The sequence below is a fragment of the Ananas comosus genome, linkage group 20 (assembly GCF_001540865.1).
Source record: "Ananas comosus cultivar F153 linkage group 20, ASM154086v1, whole genome shotgun sequence".
In the NCBI taxonomy this organism is placed as follows: Eukaryota; Viridiplantae; Streptophyta; class Magnoliopsida; order Poales; family Bromeliaceae; genus Ananas; species Ananas comosus.
In genome coordinates this window covers 10440569-10467695 of record NC_033640.1, presented here as the reverse complement: position 1 = coordinate 10467695, position 27127 = coordinate 10440569, and the positions used below count along the sequence as shown (strand labels likewise).

At 34.8% G+C, this 27127-nt stretch overlaps 3 protein-coding genes across 9 annotated transcripts; 1 reads left to right on the top strand and 2 right to left on the bottom strand.

The window, feature by feature from the left end:
• LOC109726011 (uncharacterized WD repeat-containing protein C2A9.03-like) lies at positions 716 to 6482 on the bottom strand. 3 transcript variants are annotated; one of them, XM_020255443.1, is made up of 10 exons: positions 6276 to 6482; positions 4597 to 4766; positions 3862 to 4029; positions 3702 to 3788; positions 3085 to 3219; positions 2851 to 2961; positions 2532 to 2623; positions 2347 to 2452; positions 2127 to 2213; positions 716 to 1745 (listed from the first exon to the last, which is right to left on the bottom strand). In XM_020255443.1, exons 2-10 carry the CDS (start codon positions 4735 to 4737, stop codon positions 1332 to 1334), a joined length of 1341 nt encoding a protein of 446 aa, XP_020111032.1. In that variant the 5' UTR covers positions 4738 to 4766; positions 6276 to 6482; the 3' UTR covers positions 716 to 1331. The 3 variants fall into 3 exon arrangements, with proteins under 3 accessions (XP_020111032.1, XP_020111031.1, XP_020111033.1); XM_020255442.1 differs by having other exon boundaries at positions 6309 to 6481; XM_020255444.1 differs by lacking the exon at positions 6276 to 6482 and having other exon boundaries at positions 3862 to 4024; positions 4597 to 4736.
• On the bottom strand, positions 7908 to 14868 carry LOC109726010 (RNA polymerase I termination factor). The gene is made up of 9 exons (XM_020255441.1): positions 13282 to 14868; positions 12443 to 12527; positions 11618 to 11729; positions 10928 to 11040; positions 10314 to 10411; positions 10086 to 10162; positions 9266 to 9340; positions 8538 to 8600; positions 7908 to 8249 (listed from the first exon to the last, which is right to left on the bottom strand). The coding sequence occupies exons 1-9, from the start codon at positions 14548 to 14550 to the stop codon at positions 8114 to 8116; spliced, it is 2028 nt and encodes a 675-aa protein (XP_020111030.1). The 5' UTR covers positions 14551 to 14868; the 3' UTR covers positions 7908 to 8113.
• On the top strand, positions 18263 to 26688 carry LOC109725742 (probable amino acid permease 7). 5 transcript variants are annotated; one of them, XM_020255076.1, is made up of 7 exons: positions 18263 to 18666; positions 20073 to 20309; positions 24699 to 24792; positions 24956 to 25170; positions 25333 to 25466; positions 25598 to 25825; positions 26027 to 26688. In XM_020255076.1, the coding sequence occupies exons 1-7, from the start codon at positions 18573 to 18575 to the stop codon at positions 26426 to 26428; spliced, it is 1404 nt and encodes a 467-aa protein (XP_020110665.1). In that variant the 5' UTR covers positions 18263 to 18572; the 3' UTR covers positions 26429 to 26688. The 5 variants fall into 5 exon arrangements, with proteins under 5 accessions (XP_020110665.1, XP_020110661.1, XP_020110662.1 ...); XM_020255072.1 differs by lacking the exon at positions 24699 to 24792 and adding an exon at positions 21169 to 21262 and having other exon boundaries at positions 18265 to 18666; XM_020255073.1 differs by lacking the exons at positions 18263 to 18666; positions 20073 to 20309 and adding exons at positions 23344 to 24034; positions 24157 to 24390.

Genomic DNA, 27127 nt, shown 5'->3' with positions numbered 1-27127 from the left:
GGGGGGGTGTGTAAAAACTCAGAGTCCGTCCAAAAATGGACTTAGGGCTCGGCCCATTAAGCCCAACTAATCATTTAAGCCCAATTGGACTAACGGTGGGCCGGAGCATGTATTTAGCCTAGATTTGGGCCGACGTTTTATTGGGCTAAGTGTTACGTTTCGGCGGGTTTTAGCGCACATAGATTTGGGCCGTACGTAGCGTTTGGGCCTAATGTTTTGTTTGCTCGCGTTTGGGGTGGATTGTGGGCCGAGCCCATGAGCCCATAACTTTGATAAGTCTATTTCGGGAGTCTTTCGTGTTTTTGCCTTTTTAGGAAAGTTTTCAGTTCTTAAGGGAGGTTTAGTTAATTTGCTTTACACCATGGGTCCCAACATCCATATGATAATTTCCTTTTGGTCTTAAAATTCTTTTTGTTTTTCTTTTTTACTAACATTTATAACCTGATAGTTTTTTCAACCAATCAAATTTGCTCCGTCAAAAATTTATCATTTGGAAGGCCCTCATCAAATCTCTTCCGTTGTTACTATATGAAAAATTATCATATGTGCAGAAATTTTCGATACACAAAGTAATAAAAAGTGTGCATCCAATGTTTAGTATAGAAAAATGTTGATAAGTCTGTTTTGCTCCTCAGTTATTTTTTGTTTTCTTGATACCTGTGTATAATATAAAATACTAAAAACATAAACTTCATTGTCACTAAACTAAAGAGAATTGAGTACTCACCAAACCACTTGGAAGTATTACCACATGTAATCAATCAACACCAACCCATGTCTCCACATATCATAAACAAACAGAAGAAGAAAAATAGTATGAAACTGACACTGAACTACAACACCAAGTTTGCTGTTTTAAGCACAGTGAGAGCTAATACTACCGATTGTCCTCGCAACCTCGAACCATCTGTACACATTTCTTTATACACTTCATAAGAACACCATTTATTAAAGCTCAAACTAATATGAAAGGATTTATCGTCTTCACCCCTTAAGCATTATATCTTACCAATAAGCCCTACTCACATACTAACTCGACATCGCAAATGTTTTTCTTTCTTCAATCTAAATTGTAAAAAACACCCCGATAAAAAGCGGTTCGCACTTAATTTGCACATCAACCCCCTCGAAAATTAGAAGCTACAGATAAGGCCTAGATTTATAACAGTTCGCACTCTTTCACCACTTCTGTAAGGGAAGTGTAAGATTTTCTGATAAATCGAGGGGTTATTTGTAGTTCTAATTACCGACAGGGTATGCGTATGCGCATAATGTCGATTTTTCTGAGGGGCGTTTTATATTCTATCTAGCCCTTTTATTTCGATTCTACCTCAAGGTAGTGAATCAAGGTACGAGTAATTCCTAATGCGGCCATACTGAAGTAGACTTCCATATGTCCGATCCCACACTCCGACAAAAAGAGATTCGGTATCGGGGCTAAACGACATGCCAGAAATCTCCCCAAAGAAGTCTAGCTCCTGACGCTTCTTGTACTCACTTTTTACGTCGAAAATGTGGACGAAATCTGCGGGCTCCGCCATCGCCATGAACCGGCCGTCGGACGTGAAGCGGATCGATCGGATGGCTCCGAGGTTGCCTCTCAGCACCGACACGGATTTCGAGAGGTTTCGGATATCCCAGATACGGCAGGTCTTATCTTGATTTCCGGTGGCGAATGTTAGTCCGTTGGGGTTCCAGGCCGATGCAAACGAATAGTCCAAGTGGCCTTTTAAATTGTGTATAGTCTGCAAGAGAGATGCAAATTTTCTCAGCAACCTTTTTAGAGATCCATTACATCCCTTTCTAATACATCACTCATATTGACTAAAGCTTCGCAATTTACAATTTTGCTATACCTGTATTTAAAATTAAAATGACATTGGGATGGACTTCTTTTATATTGCTATATTCTCAGATTATTTGAGAGCTCCATTTTATGAGCTTCTTTGGACATCACCGAAGAAAAATATACTAGAGTTTCTTCATTGTTTTGATTTGCAAACTAACCAATAATAGAAAATTAACAAGTATATCCTTCGGAGCTTTTGCCACAGATATTGAGAAGCTGTAAGGCGAAAAAAGAAGAAGAAGAAGAAGAGTTACAAATTAGCATAATTTCCGCTTACCTTTCCTGTATGAGCATCAACCAGTAATCCCTCGGGGTTGTCCCCAACAATCACAAGAAGCTTCCCATCCGGACTAAGTGATGTATGCTGCAACAGAAAAGATTCATACTTAGAGATAATACAGTAACCTGCTCTCTGTTTTTACTTGTTATTGACGGAGAATTTTTACTTTCTTTGTAATGCCTACATAAACTGGGAGGAACTAAGAGTGAAGACTTACATTCACTGGCCATTCAAAACGAAAATGCTTGCAAAGCTGAAACTTCTCCATGTCGAAGTCTCTAACTCCACAATCGTTATTTGAAGCCATGAAGCGAATAGAACCACTGTGATTGTTACAATTCCCATCAGGCCAATTATTTATACATTCAGCCGAAAAGAAAATTTTAAAGAAAAATAAATCACCTAGAACTGTTGTAAATCTCCACAGCGTTGGTAATGGCATTGTCATCATATGTTGTCCTGCAACAAAAGCTTACCCCTTCACGGTCCAAATACTGCATTCACGCAACATTAGGAGAAGATGATCAACTGACGTTCACCGAGCAAATACTAATGCATCTATATCAACAATAAGGTGGTTATTTTAAGATCTAGAGTCGGCATTTAAAAAAGCATACAGCAAGATACAAGTAAAGAGATACAAATTCAGATACAAATATAACATCCGTGATGATCATACACAATAAGTATATATGTGGAGATAGAGGAGAGGGAGGATTACTTTGCAAATTAGTTCTCCTTGAAATCCACCAGCTACTAGCAACTTATCCTTCACAGCTAAAGTGCTGACCTGAGTCTGAGAAAACCCTTCTGCTAAACTTCCAGGGTGTTTCTGAGGGAGAACAAAAAAAAAGAAGAAAAGAAGCAGAAGTTTTAAGTTTATATGACAAAGATGTAACAGCAGAAGAAAATCGAAACAAACATCAATATAAAAGAGGGGAGAAGCAGCATGTACCTCACGAGGTGCCACATGCCCTTGAACATTCATAACCTCGGACCTCTCAGATGTTAAAGCTGACCAGTGAAGCACAGAATAGTGCAACATTAGGTAGACATCGTGTTTTGATGTAGCCCATACCAAATTTCTCAGCTGGGAATAACAATACATGTAGGTTAGTCAATTTTCAAGGGGGGGGAAAATTTGTAGTTTCCGTTTGCAAGCTGTTCTGATGATTCAGTCATTAGATGTCTTATGAGCAAAGAACTATATGAGTGAGTGGCCGAGTGGGCCGACTAGTCAAACAATTAACTAAAAGAAGTGAAAAGTTTTTTCTTGTATTCTTCCATTTGTACTACGGAAGAAATTTCGAAAGAAACTCCATGAATTGTGGCGTAAATTTGCATAGAACTCAAAATGGAAGAAATGACAGGCGCCTTGAATACGTAATGGACTTGATCTATATATGAATTTTCAGAAAAAAAGGCCGGTAATCAGAAACTTAAACTGCATTAGTACAGTAGTAGTAAACATTGAATCATCAACTGAAGCAATGAGCTAGTGAATCTACATACTTGTTATCGAACATAGTAATTTATAGAGGCAAGATATATTAACTGTACAGATTCATCTACCTGAAAATGAAGAATGGTTGACTTTACAGATCTTGTATTACGTTGAAACTCATAATACATCCCTCCTCTCTCAGTGTGCATGCATTCCTAGGTTCAACATCAGCATGTTAAAAGCATATAAAGGGAAGACAGTAAAATTGCAAATCTGGATTTTGTGTACCTTTTCTGATGCTTCTCCAGAATTAGGTATATTCTCATAATTTTTGTACTGTTCTAATCTTGTTTGCCTATATTTTTCTCTTGTGATGCTTAGCCTGTCCCAAGGTATTCCTTGTATATCTTTTCCTTTTCTCGCATCCGCTGATGATGTATCTTTTAGCTTACTGTTCTGCAGAAAATAGAAAGCTTTCTTAATATGAAATAAATAACAGCAAATGAACATAGAAGTGTATTATATACTTTAAAGGGACAGATGCAAATATTTTCCTAGAAAATAACAACAGTAGTACATTTAATTGAACCTTAGGCGGAACTCTAAATTAGGTCATTCCAGCATGCTAGATTTTTAGTGAACTTGACTTTCACGTAGTTTATTTGTGTGGCTGGAGGTGGCTAATCTGGAAGCCAAGTTTCTTAACTTCCATTGTTTGTCTCAGCTGACCTCATCATATTGGAAATGGAGAAAAGAAAAAATAGCAATTTTTTTAATGTTTCTGACACACAATGAGTTTCTTAAAGTGAATCAATATCAGCTTGGTGCGAAGTCACTTTAGGGTAAGAAAGGAGGTAAGAAAAAGTCCACTTTTGTTGTTTTCCACAATTCCACCAAACCAAACAGGGGGTATGAAAAAGTCCAGTCACTTCGTCGCACCACTTGTGTCAAAATAAGCATGCACTCATCATGTTTTCAAAAAGAAGAAGAAGAAGAAGAAATTGAGTAGAGCAATAAACATACTGATTGGCCATATTCTTCATCATCAGAATCTGAATCCCCTAACCCTCTTCCATCGTAATCTTCATCCATGTCATCCTCTGCTCCGCCCGCTTGATAATCATCTTCCATTTCATCAACATCGTCACCTTGGTATCGAGACATTTCCAGTTTCCTACCCCTACAATTTATTCCTATTCCAGAAAGATACCATGTAACTCATATAATTGTTAAAACAACATAAGAAATAAAAAGAAATCAAAAGATTAAGTTATCTTATGATCAAAACAAATACTATTGCACAGCACTAGTTTCTGCTCAAGAAATTTCCCTTATGAAAAAGAAAATAATAAAACAAGTTCCATCAACAGAAGAGCATAAGCATGAGAACTTAAAACCTGAACTAACAGATACCAATGACCTACTTAAATGCTAATAAAATAAAAGTAAGACTAAACTTGTTGCAAGTCTTCCTTCCTATCAACTACCAAGTCAATTCCTGTTTGGATGCTTATCCATGATTTCTGAGGATTTGAATATAAAATTAAGCAAATTGGACTACTTGAGGTCCAATTGCTAACGATTTCAGTTTCTCGAAATAAGAAAATTATTTTATTTGTATGTCCAAAAGTACCCTTTTATGCAGCAAAATAAACAACACTAAGGGTGAAAAAAAAAATGTACATGGTGGAATTCAGTCCAACCAGATTTCGTTTGAAACAACAGATTTTTCACCCCAAAACAAACCCAATTCATCTGAATTAATTGAATTGCAAACCAATTCATTTCTCCCATGATTCTGTACTAAAGAAAGTATAAGAGAGAATAATGAAACTAAAGATGGTTGTGGTTCACAAATGCACATTCTTTCTTTCATTATTTCAAACTCTCTGGATGCTATATTACAATGAAAGAGGCGAAGTATACAGAGAAATCTTAATGACCATCCACACTAAAGTGTAAGATGATTGCAAGCATTTAAGCATGAGCATAATAGCACCAAAATAAAGGAAATTTTAACTTTTTAACTTGACAAATATAAAAAAAAAAAAAAAATCAAAATTTTCTCAGTTCCATACATCAAAGTTCAGCAAAATACAACCGAAAAAAAAAACAAGGGAACAAACACAAGTAAGCAAAACGAAGAAGAAGAAGAAGAAGAAGAAGAAGAAGAGTGAAATATATTATCTCAATATAATCAGAAGAAAACTATGCAACAAAGAAAGCTTTATCATATTTCCGAACTGATACTTTGCTTAAATAAACAGAAACAGAGCTACGCACCAGAGATGAAAACTAAACCGTAATCAATTTGCTGGAAATGTTAAAAATTTATCAACCCATCCACACCACATAATCAATTTGCCTAATCAAACAATTCAATTCCAAATTCATTTCCCCAATCAAATGCTTCGAATTTAAACAGGGGGAAAAAAAGGTACTATAGATCCAAAAGTCACTTGAAATCTACACACAGAAACCAAGTTAGTTTCGAAAATTCTTAACATAATTAAAAACATACATAACAAATCATCTCTCTGAGATTGCGATCCCCAAACCACCCTCGAGACTAATTTATTGTCGTAGTTCACAAAAAAAAACCCTAATATTTAAGAAACTTACAAATTTAGTATCAAATACACACCGATCACCACAGATCGGTTCAAAATCGAATAAAAATGCATAAAAACAGCAAAAACTACCTTAAAAAAATCGGATTTTTCCACGGTTCGTACCGTTCTGGAGTTCGAGGGGATCAGATCTCGAAGGAGTCGTCGATCCGCATACAAGTTTGGGTCGGAATCCGAATTCTCGGACGCCTTCCGAAGCGAAATTGGACGAATTTCGAGGGATTAATAGGTCGGCTTTTCCCGTCGACTTTTCTAGGGTTTGGATTTTTTTTAATTTCCTTTTTTTTTCAGCCCTGGGTTATCGCAAGGCGACGAAATTGAAAGGGACAGGAAAGGAATTGATAATATAGTGGTCGTTTTGTGCTTTCGACCCTGTACTTATATGAAATAACAAAAGTGCCATTTTGTGTTAAAAAAATCAAAAAAAAATTACAGTACATTATAAAAAAATGAATGAATTTACATGTAGCCTTAAAAAAAATTGTTCCTCTAGAGAGCATTGTTTGTAATATTTTTGTTAGGAGCATATTCTAATAAAATATATATATTTAAATCTTTTTTTGATAAAATTAGAAGATCTAGATTAAAGCAGTATTATTGAGAAAGTTACTTACTTTTTTTACATAAGAAATTTATGTGGTAAGTTAGCGAATAACATAATTTCCGTATATAATAATGCTGATCGATCAATGATCGTCAATGTTATAATAAAAATATTAGTAAAAACATTACAATTTCAAATTTTAATATTTAATTAATTCATAATAATATTTTAAAACTTCTTAGGTTCTGAAGAGATTTTCTAATAGTCAAGGTATTATTTTTGGTGGTGAAAGAAGCTCTATGGATCTTCCATACATCCAAGCACTAGTCACAAGTATACATGAGTGTAACCAAAACACCTGAGAGGTACTAAATAAAATTAGCATAGTTTACTTAAAAATTATTGGCAAAATCAATTTTATGGTTTATTCACTTGTTTTCAGATGGCCTACACTGTTAAGGAGTTTTTTAGACAAAATTTCCCCCAAAAAAAAAGGTTAAAATTTTTTTAAAAAAATTACCAATTGAAGGGGTGGAGAGTCACCAATTTAAAAAGTTTATGAGGGTTGGTAGGTAAAGCATTGCCACTCATAATAAATCATAAAAGGGCCCAGTTTAGCTACAAAATCAGAGCATCTTCTATTTCTTATTAGTGTTTTTGCCCTTGGACTTTTCACAACTTTTCAAAAATGCCAAAAAAAAAAAGAGACCCTGTTTTTTTTTTTCTAAATAAATATTCATATTGCTCCAAGTTTACATGCTTCCAAAAAAAAAAATTTCAGATTATTTTGTCCAACTCATTTAGAAAGTTTATATTGCAACCAAGATAAAGATACAATTAATTAGTCATATCAGCAAAGGTTTTTCATTAATTTGATTTTTCAAACTTTGTGATAAAAAAGGATTATTCCAACTCTGGCAATGTTCAGATTGTCGACCCAATTCTCCCTTTCAGCTTCTCACCGCTGCAAATATAAAAGCTTAAAATTATAGCTTCTACTTTTAAAATTCAGAAGACACCGAAAAAGCTCCATACATCAATGCGTCAAATGTTCGCTCACTGCTTTTCACTGTAGAAAAACTGTTTGAAAAGCCATGCCAAATGGGGACCATTTGTGATGATGCTTCAATAATTAAACTACACCTACATTCCAATGAACATATTTAAGTAACAACAGTAGGCCATCCATTCATATGAAATTACTAAATGAATCATAACACAAGCCCAGTCCACTGGCTCTCTAAGCACAAGGAATGGCTTTTGGCTGTCAAAATTAACAAAACACAAGCACTTAAACATACCACAAAAAGCACCATTTTTGTATAGACAAATAGTTGATACAAACATTATCCGAAATCACAGGCTCTCATTTTCTGTATTCGAGCATTTCCGGGCAGTAGCGATTTGCAAGTACTTCTACTTGCTCGATAAAAGGCCTCTCCTTGTATCCGCCAATGTGGCGGATCATTTGATTCCACCGTTTACGGCAAACTTCTCCGGATCTGAAAAGAGAAGAAACACCTAGTCAGCTTCATCGGAGAAAAAAGGAGTTTAATTACAGGTTCTGCCTAATAGTTTCAATTATAGCATTTTAGATTTTTAAAGTTTGTTTTAGATAACAACTAAGCGCTGTTAATTGATCGTCCAAAAGGCGTGCCATGTCGGCACTAAGACGTTGTTTATTTAAACTTGAAATTCAAAGGATGAAGCCGAAATCAGTCCCTACAATTGAAAATTACAGTAAGGTCGAATAACAATCTATCTACTAGCATAAAAAATAAAAATGTTACCTATGCTCGAGGAGATTGTCCCAGTCAACATCTTCTATACAAGAAGCATCCAAACTCTGAATTCTGAACGAAGAAAGATAAGTTGAGAGTAGAGGTTAAGACTCCATTTTAAGAGAATGACAAAAAAGATATTGCTCATCTCAAATAGCAAATCTCACAAAATGAAAAGGTAAATACAGTGAAATCTAATAGAAATTCTGTGAAATTATTAACCATCCATTGAGTTGAATTATACTAATCCAGTTCTTAAGCTTAACTCTTATATTCGCAACTCAATATATTCAGAAAACAAACCAAAAAAAGCAGATTAAAATAACAATAAGAGAGCTAAATTATAAATATAAAATGGCAAAATCAACTAGATCTAGTTAGTAAACTGGCTTAGAGTTTTGATGGCCTCATTTCCACATACATTCATACATAGATGATATGTTCTACGATCTGTATGTTCGAACTAAGAGTGGATGATCTAAATATCCTTATATAATTGATTAATTGCTAATTTACAGCAGCAGCCTCAACAGTAAGTTTTATCCATGCATATATGGATTTTGGGCATTAATTGAATATGACCAACATTTGATCGGTCACCAGCCTTATCTCTTCTAAATTTTCTATACCATAAACCCTAAACCCTCTCTGTAATAAAAACTCAAATCTAAGGGAGGATTTGGCTGAAGAAACCACAATAAAGTACACATGCAACTGAGAATGATCCAGAGCCTTACGCCTCAACCAAACGATAGTCATCTGTATCAGCCCATACACCTGCACTGACCATCGGCGATGATAGCTGATCATACCTGAATAATTGTAGAGTGTTAGTCATTCTTAATGACCAAGTGAAGCTTAATAAGTTCAAAACGTCCCACGGTATGGAAAATGTATATCCATTTGGCTCTTTACAGGTTAAATCAAGAAGCAGCTAGTATCTGCCAGGACAAAATCTTACACCAAATGTTGAGAACAGTTAAATGTAATATGAAATGCAAAAGATAATGTTATTCATCTAGAATAGCATGCATAGCTACTAGACAGTTAATACACCACCAGAGGGGGAAAAAAAGCAACAGAAACTTTCCTAGTAGGATCCTAATATTGTATCGTTGTCTCATGAGATAATTATGGACATCATTCCAATATTATAGTAGCTCTACAACACATTAATAGCTTGCAGTAATGGTATCATGAATCTGATAAGGAAAGAAGGGGGAAAAACAAAGTATAACTAGATTTGCATGTCAAGGTCTTCTGTCAGTGTATAGAAACACAATATAATAAATAAAAAGACTTAGCATAGTGATTACAATTCTTTTACTCTTCAAATATGGTCCAATTAAAGATAAATATGGTATATATTATTTGCTGTGGCTGAAAATCTCGAATCAATCCTTTTTTAAAGTATGTTAATGCATGCATAATAGTATGTTTTTGACAGGGGAATCAAGTTCGTCAGTGTAAAAATATAAAAAGACGACATTCAGTAACTAGAACCTTATTTGAGTAGGAGAGAAGCAGAAATAGGAACCAACTAAAAAGAATACCAACCACTTTATGCAGCAAGAATTTTGGCGGCGAGTAGACATTTTCTCACTGATAGCTTCCCAAGCAATATTGTCCCTCAACTATTAGAAAGGAAACAAGTACGTCATTAAAACAAAAGAAAAAAATGGAGCGGAAGAAAATGATAGCAACAGCAAATGACAGCATATAATATTACCACACAATATTTCCTATAAAGTAATTAGAAAAAGAAAGTAATGAGCAAAGACAAACCATTCCATGCTTAGTTTGTTTCTCCTCAAAAGCTTTTAAGCGCAAGTCGAAGTTTACTAAATCAAATAAAGTTTGGTACTCCTCCTGAGACCAGGACCCTAGCAAACAGAAAGTTAGCAAATAGAATTTCAGAAAGCAAAAAAAGGAGTTCAAAGCGCCTAGAATTTCCGAAAACAACTGAATGATGGGATACATAATTTATAAAGAAACTGTTTCTCTGTAGACATAAGAGACGCAATGAAAACTACTCAAGCTCAATTATCATGGAAACGACAATGTAAAGAAGGTTTAATAACAAAGATATTCCTTGAAGTTTGATCTGAATTTCAATTTCAACCTCAAATTTCCATTTGTAACATTTTAGACCCTGAAGTTTGATATCCACTGTAATTTCATCCTCAGAGTTTCAATATTCAACAATTTAGTCCTGAAAAGTTCGTCCTTGATTTGACCGTGGTCCTCAAAATATCTATATTTTAAAGAAAAATCTAATGCTGTTGATTACATGGTGCCTTTTCTGCAGTATACTCCTCAGGGATTAAATTGCTAAAATTGAAATAATAAGGATAAAAGACTAAACATGTAATTAATACGATAGAAACATCACTACGTACCTTTCTTCAAGTTTGGAGGCTTTATTCTTCGCCAAGCATCTTTAACATGAACTCTATGTTTTCCAAGTTCATCTGCAATAGTCTTCCACTGTGAACCATGCTGCTTTTGGAACCTTCAAACAAGTTGCAGATAATATTGAAATTAGCAAACGCAAAGCAATAGTCAAATGTCCGGCTTAAATAGCAAGAGGATTCAGCAGAAGCGACAAATTTTGCTATGCACGAGTTAGAGAGGTCAAAATTTTGAATGTGGCAATAACAACCCAACTTTTTCTTTGAGTTCGCAATGTTGGGTTTTTTTTTAAAATTTTATGTTTGCAGCTTTGAGCTGAAATATCTTCCCATGGAATGAAATGCCACAGGCCTATATCTTCAATAAGTAAACTCATCAAATTCTCTCTGAAGAATACTCTAGTTCATCAATAGACATGTTGAACAATCATTACAAAAGCAGAAAAAGTATACAGGAAGTACAATCCAAAAAAAGGTGATTTGTTTCTGAAAAAAACCCCTGTTAAAGTAAAGAATCTACTGTTTACACCTCTTTGCTTAAAAACCAAGAGCCTCAATAGAAGTAATAAAAAGTTCTGTTAACTATTATTTTTGCAAAATTTAGCAAAACAGCCCCTCTTATACATGGAAAACAAAAAAGTAAACTTTGAGGGTGCATGATGAAAAGACAATACTCACAATCTAAGTGCTTCAAGTTCTTCAGGATCCCATTTACGCTTCTCACTCCTTTCAAGTAAGACATGTGCCCGATAATATATGGCTGTGTAGGGCCTATAAGGTAAGCAAGCACCTATGAACCAAACTATCAATTAATTTAAGAGCTTGAAGAAAACATATAGTTCGCAATGTTGCTAAAGTACCTATCAATAAGGATGCTAAAACATATACATTGAATGTCTACGCAGAAATTCTCAATAATATAAAATAGAATTTTCAAAAAAAAAAAGAGAGCAAATGGTAAAATACCATCCACAGAGAAAAAACAGCGGAGAAGAGAATAAGTAAATCTAGTCAATGCTTGCAATAATGCAATGTTAAGATCATTTGGCCCTGATATATCATAATTTACCCAAAGAATGTGCTCTGAACAATGGAAAACATAAGGACCTGCCATTACAAGCTAAAGAATTACCTCATAAATACCAAACTATACCGCTAAAAGAGAAACCACAAATACCAACACACATGCAACAGAACAGAAGCTCATTGGATAAGCAGTCTAATGGAAAATTGAGTGCACTATTAGAAATAAAGAGTTCTCTCACAAAGAAAAACAATCTTTCTAGGCCAATGTATTACTTGATTTTTATCCTTCAAATAAATCCAAACGACAAAAGCATGTATCCGCATGTGTACATATTCACACGCAAATAAGAAATTAAACAGTGATTCAAGGACAACTAGAAAAAAGGGTAACAAGAATGCAAAAAGAAATTAAAATAAATAAATAAATAAATTGAACCTGTGCAAGGGAAATCTGATGTAAACTTTATTAAGGCTCACCAATTTCCTTCCAACAATTTCTGAGCTGCGGATATTGGCGACATTTCAGAAGCATTTGTTTACCCTCCTCCCCCAGTTGATTTATCTACCACCAATAGAAATGTCAAAAAAGAGGAAATAAACAGCAGCAGTCCTAATCCAGAAGTAAAGGAATAAAACAAGAAGCCACTAGTATCAGTATTGATGCAATGCACAAAAATTCAACACCTATAACTCTATAAGTATCTTGAGATAAAAGTCACATCGTACTGGCTAATTTTACTGCACTCAACCAGCAGATAAGGAAACATAAATTGACATCAATTTATATTTCCAATGCTACAAATAGAACACAAGGTAAATAAGTTTTCCTTCTCAAGCTGACCAAATAAATAAAATTTGAGATTTTCCTTAATTCCTTCGTCATGGTTTTCTTCCTTGGTTTCCTATGCTCCAAAAAGAACTCAAGGTAAATCAATTTTCTTTTTCATGCTGACCAAATAACAAAATTTGAGATTTTCCTTAACTTCTTCATCAAGGAACGAGGATTCTTTTTGGTTGGAGAGTGAACTATCACAAGGAGAACAAAAATGAATAGCCTTTTCTGGGGTTTAAAAAAATAAAAAGAATAAATTTCCAATCCATTTGAGATTGTTGTCTATCTCGAAAGAGAAGGAGAATGATTTTGAGCGATTTTGATTTCCCATTCTGTTTCTGCTATTTGAAGTGAACTATACCAGGTAACACCAAGGATAATGACAAAGAGACAGTTAAATCTATAATTTAGCAGCAAAATCCTAAAGAACAGAACATGAGTCCAAACTGTAAATTTTACTGCTAGGACAAGCTAAAGGGCTAACCTCTATATACCTCTCTATAGCTTCCAACACCTTGTTATCTTCTTCTACAGAAAACCGTTTACCCTGCACCAGCTCTATTTCACCATCTTCTTCTTCAGGCTGCCCATCGTCACTCTCAAAAGGGAACACCTCATCTACACCCGAAAATCTCACTCTACTTCCCTGCTTCTTCGGCTTAGAGACCGTAGAATTACTGCCATTATTTTTATCCTTCTTTTTACTGGATATATCATTCTTTTCCTTATTCTCTGAATCATTTCCAGCGGTTCCGTTTGATAGTTCACCCTTCCTATCTTTCTTTTTCTTTCTCTTTTTATTAATGATAGGCGTATCATCCATCGGATCAACACTATCATCTTTCCCTAACTCAGCACTATCTTCTGCCAATTTTCTCTTCTTCTTCTTCTCCTCCTCGTCCTCCTTACCATTATCTTCTGGACTTCCACATTTTCCACTCAATTCATCTGATTCTTTTTCGCTCATAGGTAGATCAGCTTTGCCCTTTGATTTCTTCCTCGCCTTCTTTTCCAGAGTCTCATCCTTCCCACCACTCTCAGAAAAACTAACCTTTTCATTCTCGAGAGACTCTGAGGAGGTAAAAACCTCCAAACTCCTATCCTTTTTCTTCTTCTTCTTTGCTTGCGATTCAGCGTTTACTACTTCCTCAGTGTACTCTTTCCCATCTTCTGCCTTGTTCTCCTTCTTCTTCTTTCCATCCTTCTCCTCAGTGCTCTCACAAAAGCTAATCTTTTCATTCTCAGGAGATTCGGAGGAGCTAAAAACCTCCGAAATCCTATCCTTTTTCTTTTTCTTCTTCTTCTTCAACTGTAACTCGGCACCGGCTTCTTCCTCGATTCTCTCATTCCCATCTTCCTCTCTCTTCTTCTTATTCTTCTTCCACTTCTTTCCATCATTCTCCTCACCACTCCCACAAAAACTAATCTTTTCATTCCTGGGAGTTTCCGAAGATCTATAAACTGCTAAAACCCTGTCCTTTTTTTTCTTCTTCTTCGATTGCAACTCAGCTCTTACTTCTATCTCACCATCCTCTCTCCTATCTTCTTCCTTCTTCTTCCTCTTCTTCTTCTCCTTCTCTCCATCCTTCTCTAGCCCTAATTCGCCATCCTCGGTAGCCTCAATCTCTCCAACCTTCTCTTCGTTAATCGCCACCCAATCCCCTCCATTAAATTCACCGATAGCGCTCCCCTCCCACCCTTTCTCCTTCTTCCTCTTCCTCTTCTTCTCGCGCTTCTCTTCGTCCTCAGCCATGACTACAGAGCACCAAAAAAACCCCAAAAAAAACGCAAAATTCCCAGTTTTTACCCTAATTCCCACTCATATCAGTGCGATTCCTTAACCAAAGAAGCTACTCGAACCCTAACGCAATGAGGAACTCAACCTCGCGATCGGAGCTTCGGGTGCTTCTGCTTCCGCGTTGCGGAGAATCGTGTGCTCGGGTGCTTCTGCTTCCGCGTTGCGGAGAAGCACTTGGAGATTCGTGCGCGCGCCTCGATCGTCGTGATCGGCGGGGGAATCCGATCGGTGGGCGAGGTTGGCGTAGGGGACTACTAGGGCTCGTGAGAGAGAAGGGGCACTTGTTATTCTTTTTCTTTTTTTAAAGGGAATATATGCATGGAGACCCCTCCACTAAAGGATATTTTGAAAGCGGGCCCCTAACTTTACTTTTGTTAATTGATATCTCTTAATTTTCTTTGTTTTGATTTAAGTTACTTTAATAAATTGAGTTGGAGATTTGAGATTTTAATCTCAAATTATTAACAGAGTCTAAATTTCTTTAGTTGAAAAGTAATTAGAGTAACAAAAATGGAATTAACTGCTTACCAAAATTTTCAAATAAATTAACTGATGAACGAACTGATACAAAAAAATTATAGAGAAGTTAAGGAATATCAATCCGATAAATAAAGTCTAGAAGTTTGTTTCAAAATAGCTTTTATAGTTTAAAGGGTTTACATACAATTTTACTTTTTTTATAAAAAAAAGATTGTATACTTATTCATATAAAATAGTAAAATTACAAACCTCTCCTAAAAATTTTAACTTTTAAATACATCTCATAAAGTTTAATAATTTTCAAATTTATTCATCTTAACCATATTCATACACCATCTGTAACTCATCCAGCCTTTTTTTTTTTGTTTCCAATTTTGCAAGTACTAAATTGCTAAATTTGTAATGCTATTGTAGGTGAACTCATGTCATTATTTATGATTATTATTAAGCTATTAAGAAAATTTGCAAAAGTTTTGGTTTCCATCCTAATATATATGTACAGATTTTTAGTTTTTTTTAGTTTTTATATAATTAACAGTACTTGGTTCACCCATTGATCTAGAATTCCTGGGAAATTTAATTTGAAAGAAAAGTTCAACAATCCATCAATTTATCTCTTATATAGAGTTGAGCTACAATACTATCGATAGCAAACGGGCTCCATTGCCACCCATTTGTTTTCGATGATAGAGCCTCCAAATCAACGATCGGCATCGTTGAAGATGATCTATACCACTTTAAGTATTTAGAAATTAAATTTCAAATCTTTTCGACATTATTTGCCTAATGATCAAAATGTTTCAAAATTTGTAATTTTAATGGTTGATATGAGGCGTTTTCTCGTTTAACGGCGTAAAGATATCCAAATCAATTAAAATTTTGTTAGAAAATTCTTTAAACTATTTAAAACAAGATCTATACTCTTGATCTTGATTACAATGCTCCTATCATTATTTTTTAAAGAATATTCATTTTCTTTTTTTTTTGAGAAATCGTTTATTTTTGTGTCGACTCGATGGATAAAAGAACAATATCGAAAATGTATAAAATTTGATTTCTAAATATTTCAAGTGGTATAGATCATGTTTAACGGTGCCGATCGTCGATTTGGAGGCTGTATCATCGAAAATAATTAGGTGGCAACGGAGCCCGTTTGCTATCGATAGTATTCTTGCTCAACTCCTCTTTAGAGTTTTTAACTAGAATACTTCTAAAAGCACCAAGTGGGTGGTGTTAGAGTTTTTAGCCCTTGGATGGAGAGATGTGAGGTTAAGATGATGGTGGTAGGTGGTGGTAGGTGGAATAGTATTTGATCCAAGGAATATTAGTAATCAAGGAGTGGATCCAAGGGTTAAAAACTTAGAAGCACAAAGTGGGTGGTGTTTCTAAAAGTATCCTATCTCAACTATATATATATATATATATATATATATATATATATAGAGAGAGAGAGAGAGAGAGAGAGAGAGAGAGAGAGAGAGAGAGAGAGAGTTCAGCTAGAATATTATTAGTAGCAAGCGAGCTTCATTGTCACCCATTTATTTTCGATGATGGAGCCTTTAAATCGTTGATACTGTTGAACATAATCTATACCACTTGAAGTATATAAAAACTAAATTTCAATTTTTTTCGACAATATTGACCTAATGATCAAAGTGTTTCAAAATTTGTAATTTTAATGGTCGATATAAAACGCGCGTTTTCTTGTTTAACGGTATAAAAATAGCCAAATCAGTTGAAGTTTGATTAGAAAATTTTTTGACTATTTAGAACAAGATCTATACTCTTGTTCTTGATTACAAAACTCCTATCATAACTTTTTAAAGGATATTCATTTTCAGCCGTTTATTTTTGTATCCACTTGATGGATAAGAGAACAATACCGAAAAACATGAAATTTGATTTCTAAATATTTCAAGTAGTACGAATAATATTCAACGTGACCGATCATCGATTTGAAAGTCCAATTATCGAAAATAAATAGGTGGCAATGGAATCCATTTGCTACTTATAGCATTCCAACTAAACTCTCTATATATATAGGCTTATGCTACTATCCTATCGAGAAATATATATATATATATATATTTAAGGGTTTTTATAAAAGAAACACCAAACTTTTTGATATATATAAGAATTTTTTTGTAACCAAATCCTTACGTCCAATTTTTGGCTTTTTCCAACTCATAGTATTTAGAACAGTGGTTGGATGATGTGTGAATCAACTACCAATAGATTTTGATATATATATAAAAGAATTTGGTACCAAAACCTATCTAGGTACAGAAAATTAAATAATACACATTAGTGGGTTCCCACAAAGCAATCCACCAATTTTTAGATAAAATGGAGGGCCACATCAGAGCATTAATTAAAGAACCAAGTGTAACAAGGCAAATTGATAGAGAATATATCTATATTTACATTACCTTACACACACACACACACACACACACAATAAATGAAAGAAGGAAATTATTTAATTATATGCATATTGCGATTTCTTATTTCTTATTTCTTATTTCTTATTTCGTGTTTAGTAATAAGATTATTTCTGAATTATTTCTTATGAGATTGATTTTTTAGATAATATAATTAGTCCGATGTTCTAAACTCGCTTAATTTCGAAAAGGCGCCAAAGATTAAATTTTCCAAATCAACTATTAATGGGTCAAATCTCCATCCTTCATGTGTTTAGTTTTCTCGACTAGTTAGGTCATCTGTCGAATTTTTGGGTGCAATAGTTAGTACAAAGTCTTAAATAGTGATCGAGCAAAGTTATTTATACACGTTATTTATTCAAGAAACACTACTTTTTCGTTAGTTTCATCAACTTTTTTTTAAAATTTTTTAACTAAAATTGTTCTAAAAAATTGTGAACCGTAATTCAGAAGAAGCATTGTTGAAGATAAAATATAAAAAAATCGTTCTTTAGCAACTTCAACTTTTAGAGAAAAAACAGTTGTCTTATATTATTTAACATAGTATCGGATCAAAAAATTATGAATTTAAATCTTAACTAAATTTTTTTTCATTTAATTTAAGTCAATATTGTGAGTCTATCAAAAATTTCAAATCCAAGCACTAAAGGAAAGTGTTTCCACTTTTAAAAACTTGTGACTTTAAATAGAAAATTATATAACTTTGATCAATTTTACAATAGTGATTCCACTATTGCTTAGTTTGGTGGTTAGCACTCAAAGTCATGTCCATTCCCATTCCCACAAGGCAAAGAAACTAACCTTCTCATGGAGAGAGAGAGAGAGAGAGAGAGAAGGGAATAATAAAAAATTAGATGATGCCCAACAAATGGATTCATCACTTTTGAGCCCACCACATAAAAACCAAGCAGGAGCTAGCACTAGCCAATGGGCTTCTTCTTAATGCTTTCCCAAGGAACAAAAGCCAAAACAGGAGGAGAGAGACACAGCAAATTATTTTAAAATTAACCATTGATTCAATAACCATCTCTTTTGAGTACTGCTTTTGGTTTAGCCATGGGTGATGAAGGAGAAGCTGCTGAGAAGAGTCCACTGCTTGGAGAGTTCCTGAAAGAAGCAGATGAATCAGAGAGGAAGATCATAAGAACTGGTATATATATTCCTTAATTAGCCTCTTCCTTTGTATTTTCTTCTTTCTTTTTTTGTTCTCAAGATTCATTTTATGTGATTTTTTTTTTTGTGTGTGTTTTTTTGGTGTTGGTCACAATAAGATTCAATAAGCTCATTAATTTAAACCTCAGATTAATAATAATAATGATAATAATAATAATAATAATATATTGTCTAAACATAAAGTTGAGTATGATGATTCTAGAAAATAAAATAAGTGGATTTTGTTTTGCTTCTCATTTCCTTTGTGGGGTCTTCTCCTTGCCCTTGAATTTGCCAAATTCTACTTCTTGTTTGTCTGATTATGACTCTACTTCTTAAGAAGTGATTCCTTGAGTTATATTTCCACAAATCAATTCATAATAATTAAAAGGTATAATAATAATAATTCACAAAAATCCTTGAGGAAATTGGAGAAAAAGAAGCACTACAAAACAACCAAATGATCCAATTACTATTCTTTTTGAGAGAAAAAAATGAGCCAATTATTACATACAAAACCAAGTCCCAAGCTTTCTCATATATTATTATATTATAATAATTAAACATCACCCTTCTCTCTCTCTCTCTCTCTCTCTCTCTCTCTCTCAACAAAATAAAATAAAAACAAAAAAATTAAAAAAAGGAATAAAAATGCCATATCATTATTTATTTCTTTCCTTTTCCAAACAAAAAGGTTGAATCTTCAGGTTTTTCCAATAACTAGACATTGCTATTCTATTTGACCAGTGGATGTGTGCTGCTTATTTAACAGTTACCTACTTTTCTACTAATAATATATCTTTTAGAGTTTTTTAGCATTTNTTTTTTTTTTTTTTTTTTTTTTTTTTTTTTTTTGGAGCTCAATGCTAATCGTGCGCATAAAGATAGGGCGTAAATCTTAAACTCTATTTATCCAAAGGTCATTTTTTTTGTACTAATCTTACCAAATATTTTTTTTTTATACTAAAAACTAAAAAAAAAGTGTAAAAATGTGTGGACCAATTATAGGATGTACTGGTAGCATTTTTCTATTTTTTTTTTTCAAGACACACAATTTAAACGACTGAAATAGTTAAGATTATTTTGATTAAAATTAAGAAGTGTCAATAAAAAATTCTGAGCCCTTTATTTTGCTACCAAATCAAAAAAAAATAAAATAAAATTCCACAACAAATCCACAAAGACAAAATTAAAATAAGTTACATGACACCAATGGCACCATCTACAAACTCCTTTCTACGAAAGCTTTGCAGCTGAATTCAACAGTTATCTTAGATTCAGATAAAAATTAATACAATTTTTAATACAGAAAACTATTTAGCCCCTCAAAGGGAAAGAGAAAAAAAAAGTTTTAACAGCGCAATTTTATCTTCATCTTAATTATTATCTTTTTTTGGGTAAAAGGTACGCTGTGGACAGCGGTGGCCCACGTGATAACGGGGGTTATCGGGTCGGGGGTTTTGTCGCTTGGGTGGAGCGTGGCCCAGCTAGGGTGGGCCGGGGGTCCGATAGCGTTGCTGTTCTTCGCCGGAGTTACGCTGGTACAGTCCTCTCTGCTCGCGGATTGCTACCGTTCACCCGACCCGGAATGCGGTCACATCCGAAACCGTTCTTACATGGAGGCCATTAAACTCAATCTAGGTAGGGGTGGCCTTTTCCGTCTCCAATAGTGTAATTCTTCGCATTGCTCTGTAAAAGTATCTGGCTTTTCTATTCATTTTTTTAAAAAAAAATTAAGCGATAGAATATAGAATTCACCCTTATAAGTTTTTTTTCTTTTTTCTTTTTTCTTTTTTCTTTTTGTGGGGGGTTATTTATATATGCACATATTTGAAAGAAGTTGGAATTTTGTAAAGATAAATTTTATTAATTGAAAAAAATGATCTCCTAGTACTACCATTTGTACAAATCAAATAATAGTTAGATGGGCTACTCTTTTGGGCCGGGGCCCAAAATCCGTAGACCCATGGGCTTTAATGGATCTGTTGTGGTGGACATATTGTTGCCTGGACCGGATCCACCATGGACCCATTCTTTCAAAACATAATTCAAATTGTCCACGGCCTGTTTTCGTGATCACCGCTTTTATATTTTGAAAGGCCCAAATATTTGAAAAGTGCTTTTAATCGCATCACCTCCTCGAATGTTATAAAATAATAGTGATAGTCATTATTAACAACTCAAAATGTTATTTTTATATTTTGAAAAGTCCAAAATATTTAAAAACATTCACAATCCTCTCCCCTCCAATGCTCACCTTATCACAAAACTAGGTTTTGATAAAAACTTAAACCATTAGAATTATAACATCCAATGTCTAAAATGTCTATAATTTAAAAACTTATAATATTTAGAAAAATATTTCTTGCGCAAAACTCCGAAACTCAATTACAGAACAATTTGATGATGACGAATAATGATGATGATAATAATATTTGCTAATTTTGATGCACGTAATATATGTATAGATTTTATTTTATTTTTATTTTTATTTTTTCAGGAGAGAAATGCTTGTGGGTTTGTGGATTTTTTCAGCATACGGGTTTGTTCGGTTGCGGAGTTGCATACACCATCACTGCCGCCACAAGTATGAGGTACACCACCAATTAATGCCTAGAAAAAAATAAAGTACCTAAATGAGCAAAGCTAAAACATTTCTAAAAATAAATGAAGTTATCACAAAATATCAGATGATCAATATTGTTAAACTTTGATCTAAATTATTTAAGTTTTTTAGAAACTAAATTTTATAATTTTACGCCAGCATTTAGCTAGTGCTAAGTGGTCTCAAAATCATCTTATAAAATATTGACAATTTTGAGATCACTTATTAAAAACTAAGTAAAAAGTGTCAAAAGAATTGTAAAATTTGACGTCTAAAAAGTTTAGATAGCGTAGATCAAATTTAATGAATATAAGTAGTGATTTGTGCATGAGTGGATATACATGACCCATGCTGCACATGGCAGGTCTTTGTCACTATGTGAGAGAATGCTTAAAAATATTTTTGAATTTATTTTTGTTTTGTTGGACTTGGTTAGGTCCCATTGTAGGAGTAGGGCGTGGCTCAAATAATATTTTAATAAATGCCTACTGTAACAGGGGCCAAAATGTTTACGGACACTTCACTGTTACCTTTCAGAGTAGAGAAAATTCGATATTGTTTTAATTTTTTTTCAAAATAAACTCAAGTAAATATGTAAAATAATTAGACTTCGAACTTCAAATCTCGAATACCAGCTATCAAGTCCTTAGCCAGCTGCGCTGCTTACGGTCAGCAATTCGAATTCCGATTTCAAAACCATAAATTCATTTACATCTCTACCCACAGCAAAGTCGTGGCACCCATTGAAACTTATCCCAAGTCACACACACACACATATATACTGGGAAAGAATCACAGATCAGTGCTGTGCACTAAAGCCACAAATCTCAACATCCAAAGGAAAAAACAAGTTTGCCTTACCTGCTCCCCTTTCTTGCATTGTGAAACTTTTTCTTTTGTTGTCCTTTTGTTGCATGTTTAGATGGAGAATACACACAACAAGTTGGTCATAGTAGACATGTACTTATCTTTCTACTAGTCAACACATCTTGTGAAACCATGATCCCTTTTTTAATTATATATATATATATATATATATATATATATATATATATATATATATATATATATNTATATATATATATATATATATATATATATATATGTATATGTAAAGCTCGATTTCTTTAAAACTTTATCTTTGAAATTCACATGGCATATAGAATGTTGATATGGATGGAAAAAAAGCCAAAATCCTTTCTGGTTCAGGAGTAGAAATTTTATTCTGATTTGATTAAGACAGTGGAATAATCTTTTGACTTCAATTCTACTTTTTCTTACTTTACAAAAAAGTTGATAGGATGATATTCTATTGATAATAGTTTCACTTAAACAACACTTTTGTAGAATCTCCAGCAAGTCTGTTCTTGGGATTGCGAAGTTGGGTTTGAGGGCTTGGTTAGTAGTATTCACTAAAATAGATGTTATCCAACAAGACCATTTCATAGGGATGAGTGAGGTCCATGTGTTTTGTAGTCATCTTACTTGCCCAAAGTGTCTTTTACTAGTCTACGTAGTAATCTACTACTTGTTGGTCTCTAGCTATTATTATTATTATTATATACATAATAACAAGAGCTCTACATCAAACTTTTGCTAAAATTAGTAAAACTGAGATTGGCTGCAACCTCTTTGAAAACCGACCTCTATGTTTCAACAGAGAAGACCATTTTGGGAACATGGTAGTTTGCTTTCATTGTTGCTACTGCAAATGAGAGCTAATAACTTGTATTAGGGGACTTAGCAATCCTAATGTAAGAAATGTAACAGAGTCACACATTGTTCTACTTTAATTTTCTCTACCTACCACTCACTTACTGTAATAGTTACGATTTCGTGCGCACTGCAAAAGAAACCGCGTTTATTTCTAAAAGCGCAAGTAACTAGAAGACAGTGTTTGAATATTTTCGATACCATGTGAAATAATCGTTTAATTTGATTAAAAGTTTTAAGCTACTAGAAATTGATACTTTTTGATTTATATTTAAATTCAGTAATCTTTCAGTTGCTGTTTAGGCTTTTCCTTAAAAGGAAAAGCAACATGGAGAAAAGTAAGTTTCAGATACATCAGCATTAGAATTTCACCAAGCTGTTGCATATAGGACAATTTACATTAAAGAGGTTGTGGCTTAGTAATGAGAGGGACACGGAGAGAATTATTGGGTGGGTGGGAAAATGAGAGGCCATCTTTTAGCTGCAGAGCCAAGTTGTGTCAGAAAAAATAATAGTAAATAATAAATATTGTATGAATCAATCAAAAAGAATCTGGTCCCTCAATGGCTCATTCTAAAATGCCTAACTTTGCCTCACTCTATTTACAATTTGATTGGAGGATTTTAAGCCTCACAAATAGTTCGAACCCGAAGCTGAACCCGAACTCGACATACGTAGGCGAGGAGATGAATATGTAGTCCCATTGATGTAGACTCCTTTCCCCCTTTGCTTGTACAAAAGATGTTCGAAACGGACTCGAACCAAACCGAAAACGGAAAGAGAATTCGACTCGCTCTCATGCGGTCCACCCTCGAGCCCCGCGCAAGTCACAATTCTAAGTTAGAGAGCCAAAGATTTCAATAAGGTTGATGTTTACTTCATCCCAGCCTAGACCTTCTCTCTATATTACACACTTCATTGAGAAATTGGTGGTGTCTATCTACAACTCTCTTCACTTTGATTAAGATCATAAAGGAAATGGCTGTTCACCATTCTCTTGCACTCACTGATGCTTCTTGTTCCGACGATGATCGCGACATGCGAACCGGTAATAAATTCGGTTCTTCGGTTATTCATTTTTGAAAATTTGTGAATCCCTTGCTCTTTCCTTGAAGAGACTTAAAAGTCCTAACATTTGAAGCCTTGTTGTTGGCAAGTGAACTCAACCAGGGACAATTTGGACATGCATAGCCCATATAATCACCGCGGTGATCGGGTCCGGCGTGTTGTCTCTCGCGTGGAGCGTCGCGCAATTGGGTTGGATCGGAGGCCCCGTTTCGATGCTTTGCTTTGCCATAGTCACCTATGTCTCTGCCTTTCTCCTCTCAGATTGCTACAGGTCCCCTCACCCTGTAACCGGGGCAAGAAACCCCTCCTATATGGATGCTGTTAGGGTAAACTTAGGTACCGCATTATTTGTAAAAGCTTTTTACCGTCACTTAAGAGTCTCTTCGTCCTCGCTATAGCTTCTGCAAAAGTGCTTTGCGTAAAGCTGCTTGAAAAAGTACTAACACTTTTTGTCATAGTGAAAAAAAAAGCTTTCCTATTTGAGCTTTTGGTTTAAGGATTTAAAAGATTTTTGTCAGAGAAGTCGCTCCAGAAGCCAGGTCAAACAGGCATTTAGTCGAATTATTCGACGCACTATTCGAAGAATCACATCAGATGCGCCGCTGTTTAGTAGCTGCTATAACATAAGTTTCATGGCTATTCAGGGAAAAAGCAAACATGGTTGTGTGGGCTACTTCAATACTTGAGCATGTATGGGACTGGTATTGCATATACAATCACAACTTCAACTAGTATGAGGTACACTGAATATACCACTTGTTCAAACAGCAAGAACAACTCCTAAAAATATAACAAAACTCACCACCAAATTGTTAGCATAAGTGCTTAACTTTGCGCATGAGTTTCAAACTGATAGAAGCAATTTATTTGGTAGTAATTCGTATGAATTATGAACCTGCAGGGCAATTAAGAAATCAGACTGCTACCACAAAGAAGGGCACGAAGCGCCGTGCGCGTACGGAGATAACTTCTACATGCTCATGTTTGGACTTGTTCAGATAGTCTTCTCGCAGATACCGGATTTCCACAACATGGCGTGGCTCTCTATTCTCGCCGCGATCATGTCGTTCTCTTATTCCTTCATTGGATTCGCACTCGGGATCGCCAAAGTCATCGGTATTGTTTGCGTTACGAGTATATCAGATATACATTGAATCAGCTAGAAAAGGACTAGACTTTTGTTGGTTTATTCTGAGTGCTCGAAAACCAGAGTGTGTGAAAATGGATTAAACTTGTTGAAGCATTCAAAGTTCATACATAGTTTGTATTGCTTTCCAGGTAATGGAAGAATCAAAGGGGGCATTGGAGGGATTCATGTGGCAACTCCAGCTCAGAAAGTGTGGAGAGTTTCTCAAGCACTCGGAGACATCGCATTCGCCTATCCGTACTCCATAATCCTCCTCGAGATAGAGGTGACAGTGTGACACCATATATATTTGTACATATATATTGCTAACATATAGATTGTTTTTGAAAAAAAAAATTCTTCTACTTGATGCAAAGTGCTAAATCAGCTCTATGGAAATACTATGAACAAATTTAGGACACACTAAAGTCGCCACCGCCCGAAAACAAAACTATGAAGAAAGCATCGATGATCTCCATTTTTATCACCACATTCTTCTACCTTTGTTGCGGGTGCTTCGGCTATGCCGCATTTGGGGATGACACACCGGGGAACCTTCTAACTGGATTCGGGTTCTACGAGCCGTATTGGCTTATCGACTTCGCTAATGCATGCATTGTTCTTCATCTTATCGGCGGTTATCAGGTAAAATTTACTCTCCTGCTAAACTAAAAAGTTTGGAAGACATCTAATAATCTTAATCCTCGAGCAACGATCGAATCTAGTCAAGCCTGTCATGTGAACACTAATTAGTTTCAATACACCTGCTCTGTCAATAACACTTCCTGCTACACGATATAACTATTCTTATGTTAAGCTTTAATATTTTCTGTTTACCATGTGTAGGTCTATAGCCAACCGGTGTTCTCATTCGTAGACAGATGGTTCTCAGCGAAGTTCCCCAATAATGGATTTGTGAATAACTTCTACAGAATAAAATTACCACTTCTACCACCTTATAGATTGAATCTGCTGAGGCTCTGCTTCAGAACCTTGTATGTTGCAACCACAACAGGGCTTGCCATGTTCTTTCCTTACTTCAACCAAGTGTTGGGTTTGTTGGGGGCCTTCAATTTTTGGCCATTGGCTATTTACTTCCCTGTGGAGATGTACTTCATACAGAGAAAGATTGAACCATGGACAAAGGGGTGGATTGTATTGCAGAGTTTTAGTGCTGTGTGCCTCCTTGTTAGCATATTTGCTCTGGTTGGCTCAGTGGAAGGAGTTTTAGCTGAGAAACTAAGTTAGAAGGAACCATTTTGCATAAAATTTTCTTTCCTTCCCCCTCTTTTTTTGTGTGTAAGTGATGAGAAGTGAGAGGTAAGAAGAGCCAGGAATCATAGGGTTGGTGGTGAATGAAAGGCTTACAGATGTAATCAGCTCTTTCTGTACATTTTTCTCAGAAAGAAAATCAAGGAAATCGGAAGTTCTATACATGTAATGTAATATACCATGTACATCCCTTTTTTTTTTTGGTTTAATGGGAAAATATCTAGTTTGTACATTTATGTTATGGTGAGTGTGATACCAAGGAACAAAAGTTGGCTGTTCTCTATCTAAACAGTCCAAGCATTTGGCTCCCACACGAGTTTTTGCTGTTGAGTAAAGTTAAATAAAAAAAATGGGCTTCTCAATGCTTAAAAGTTTTTACTTTTGCTAACACAGAGAGTCATTGGTTTTCTTAACTCACTTGTTAAGAATTAAAAACTAAGGACCTTGGTTCGAAAAGTAGTTTAGAATATCATGCAAATTTGTTAAAAGTTATTTAAGAAGTTAAAAAGTTTATTTTGGTGTGGTGGCAAGTTCACTGGTGGGGAAGCACTTCAATTTGGATGTGTGACAACTCAATCATTTGAAAATACCCTTTCTATATTAGAATATAAAAATCAGTGTCATAACCCTCACCAATTACTGTGACCGCAAGAGAATGGCCAAAACATAGACTTT

Coding starts and splice junctions, on each gene's coding strand:
- LOC109726011 (XM_020255443.1), bottom strand. CDS start 4,737: ATGTCTCGATACCAAGGTGACGATGTTGATGAAATGGAAGATGATTAT. Junction 2,962..3,084: donor GGCATGTGGCACCTCGTGAG/GTACATGCTGCT, acceptor GTTCTCCCTCAG/AAACACCCTGGAAGTTTAGC. Junction 1,746..2,126: donor TTGATGCTCATACAGGAAAG/GTAAGCGGAAAT, acceptor TCTCTCTTGCAG/ACTATACACAATTTAAAAGG.
- LOC109726010 (XM_020255441.1), bottom strand. CDS start 14,550: ATGGCTGAGGACGAAGAGAAGCGCGAGAAGAAGAGGAAGAGGAAGAAG. Junction 11,730..12,442: donor AAATTGTTGGAAGGAAATTG/GTGAGCCTTAAT, acceptor TTTGGTTCATAG/GTGCTTGCTTACCTTATAGG. Junction 10,163..10,313: donor AACAAACTAAGCATGGAATG/GTTTGTCTTTGC, acceptor CCTTTCTAATAG/TTGAGGGACAATATTGCTTG.
- LOC109725742 (XM_020255076.1), top strand. CDS start 18,573: ATGGGTGATGAAGGAGAAGCTGCTGAGAAGAGTCCACTGCTTGGAGAG. Junction 18,667..20,072: donor GAGGAAGATCATAAGAACTG/GTATATATATTC, acceptor TTTGGGTAAAAG/GTACGCTGTGGACAGCGGTG. Junction 24,793..24,955: donor ACAACTTCAACTAGTATGAG/GTACACTGAATA, acceptor ATGAACCTGCAG/GGCAATTAAGAAATCAGACT.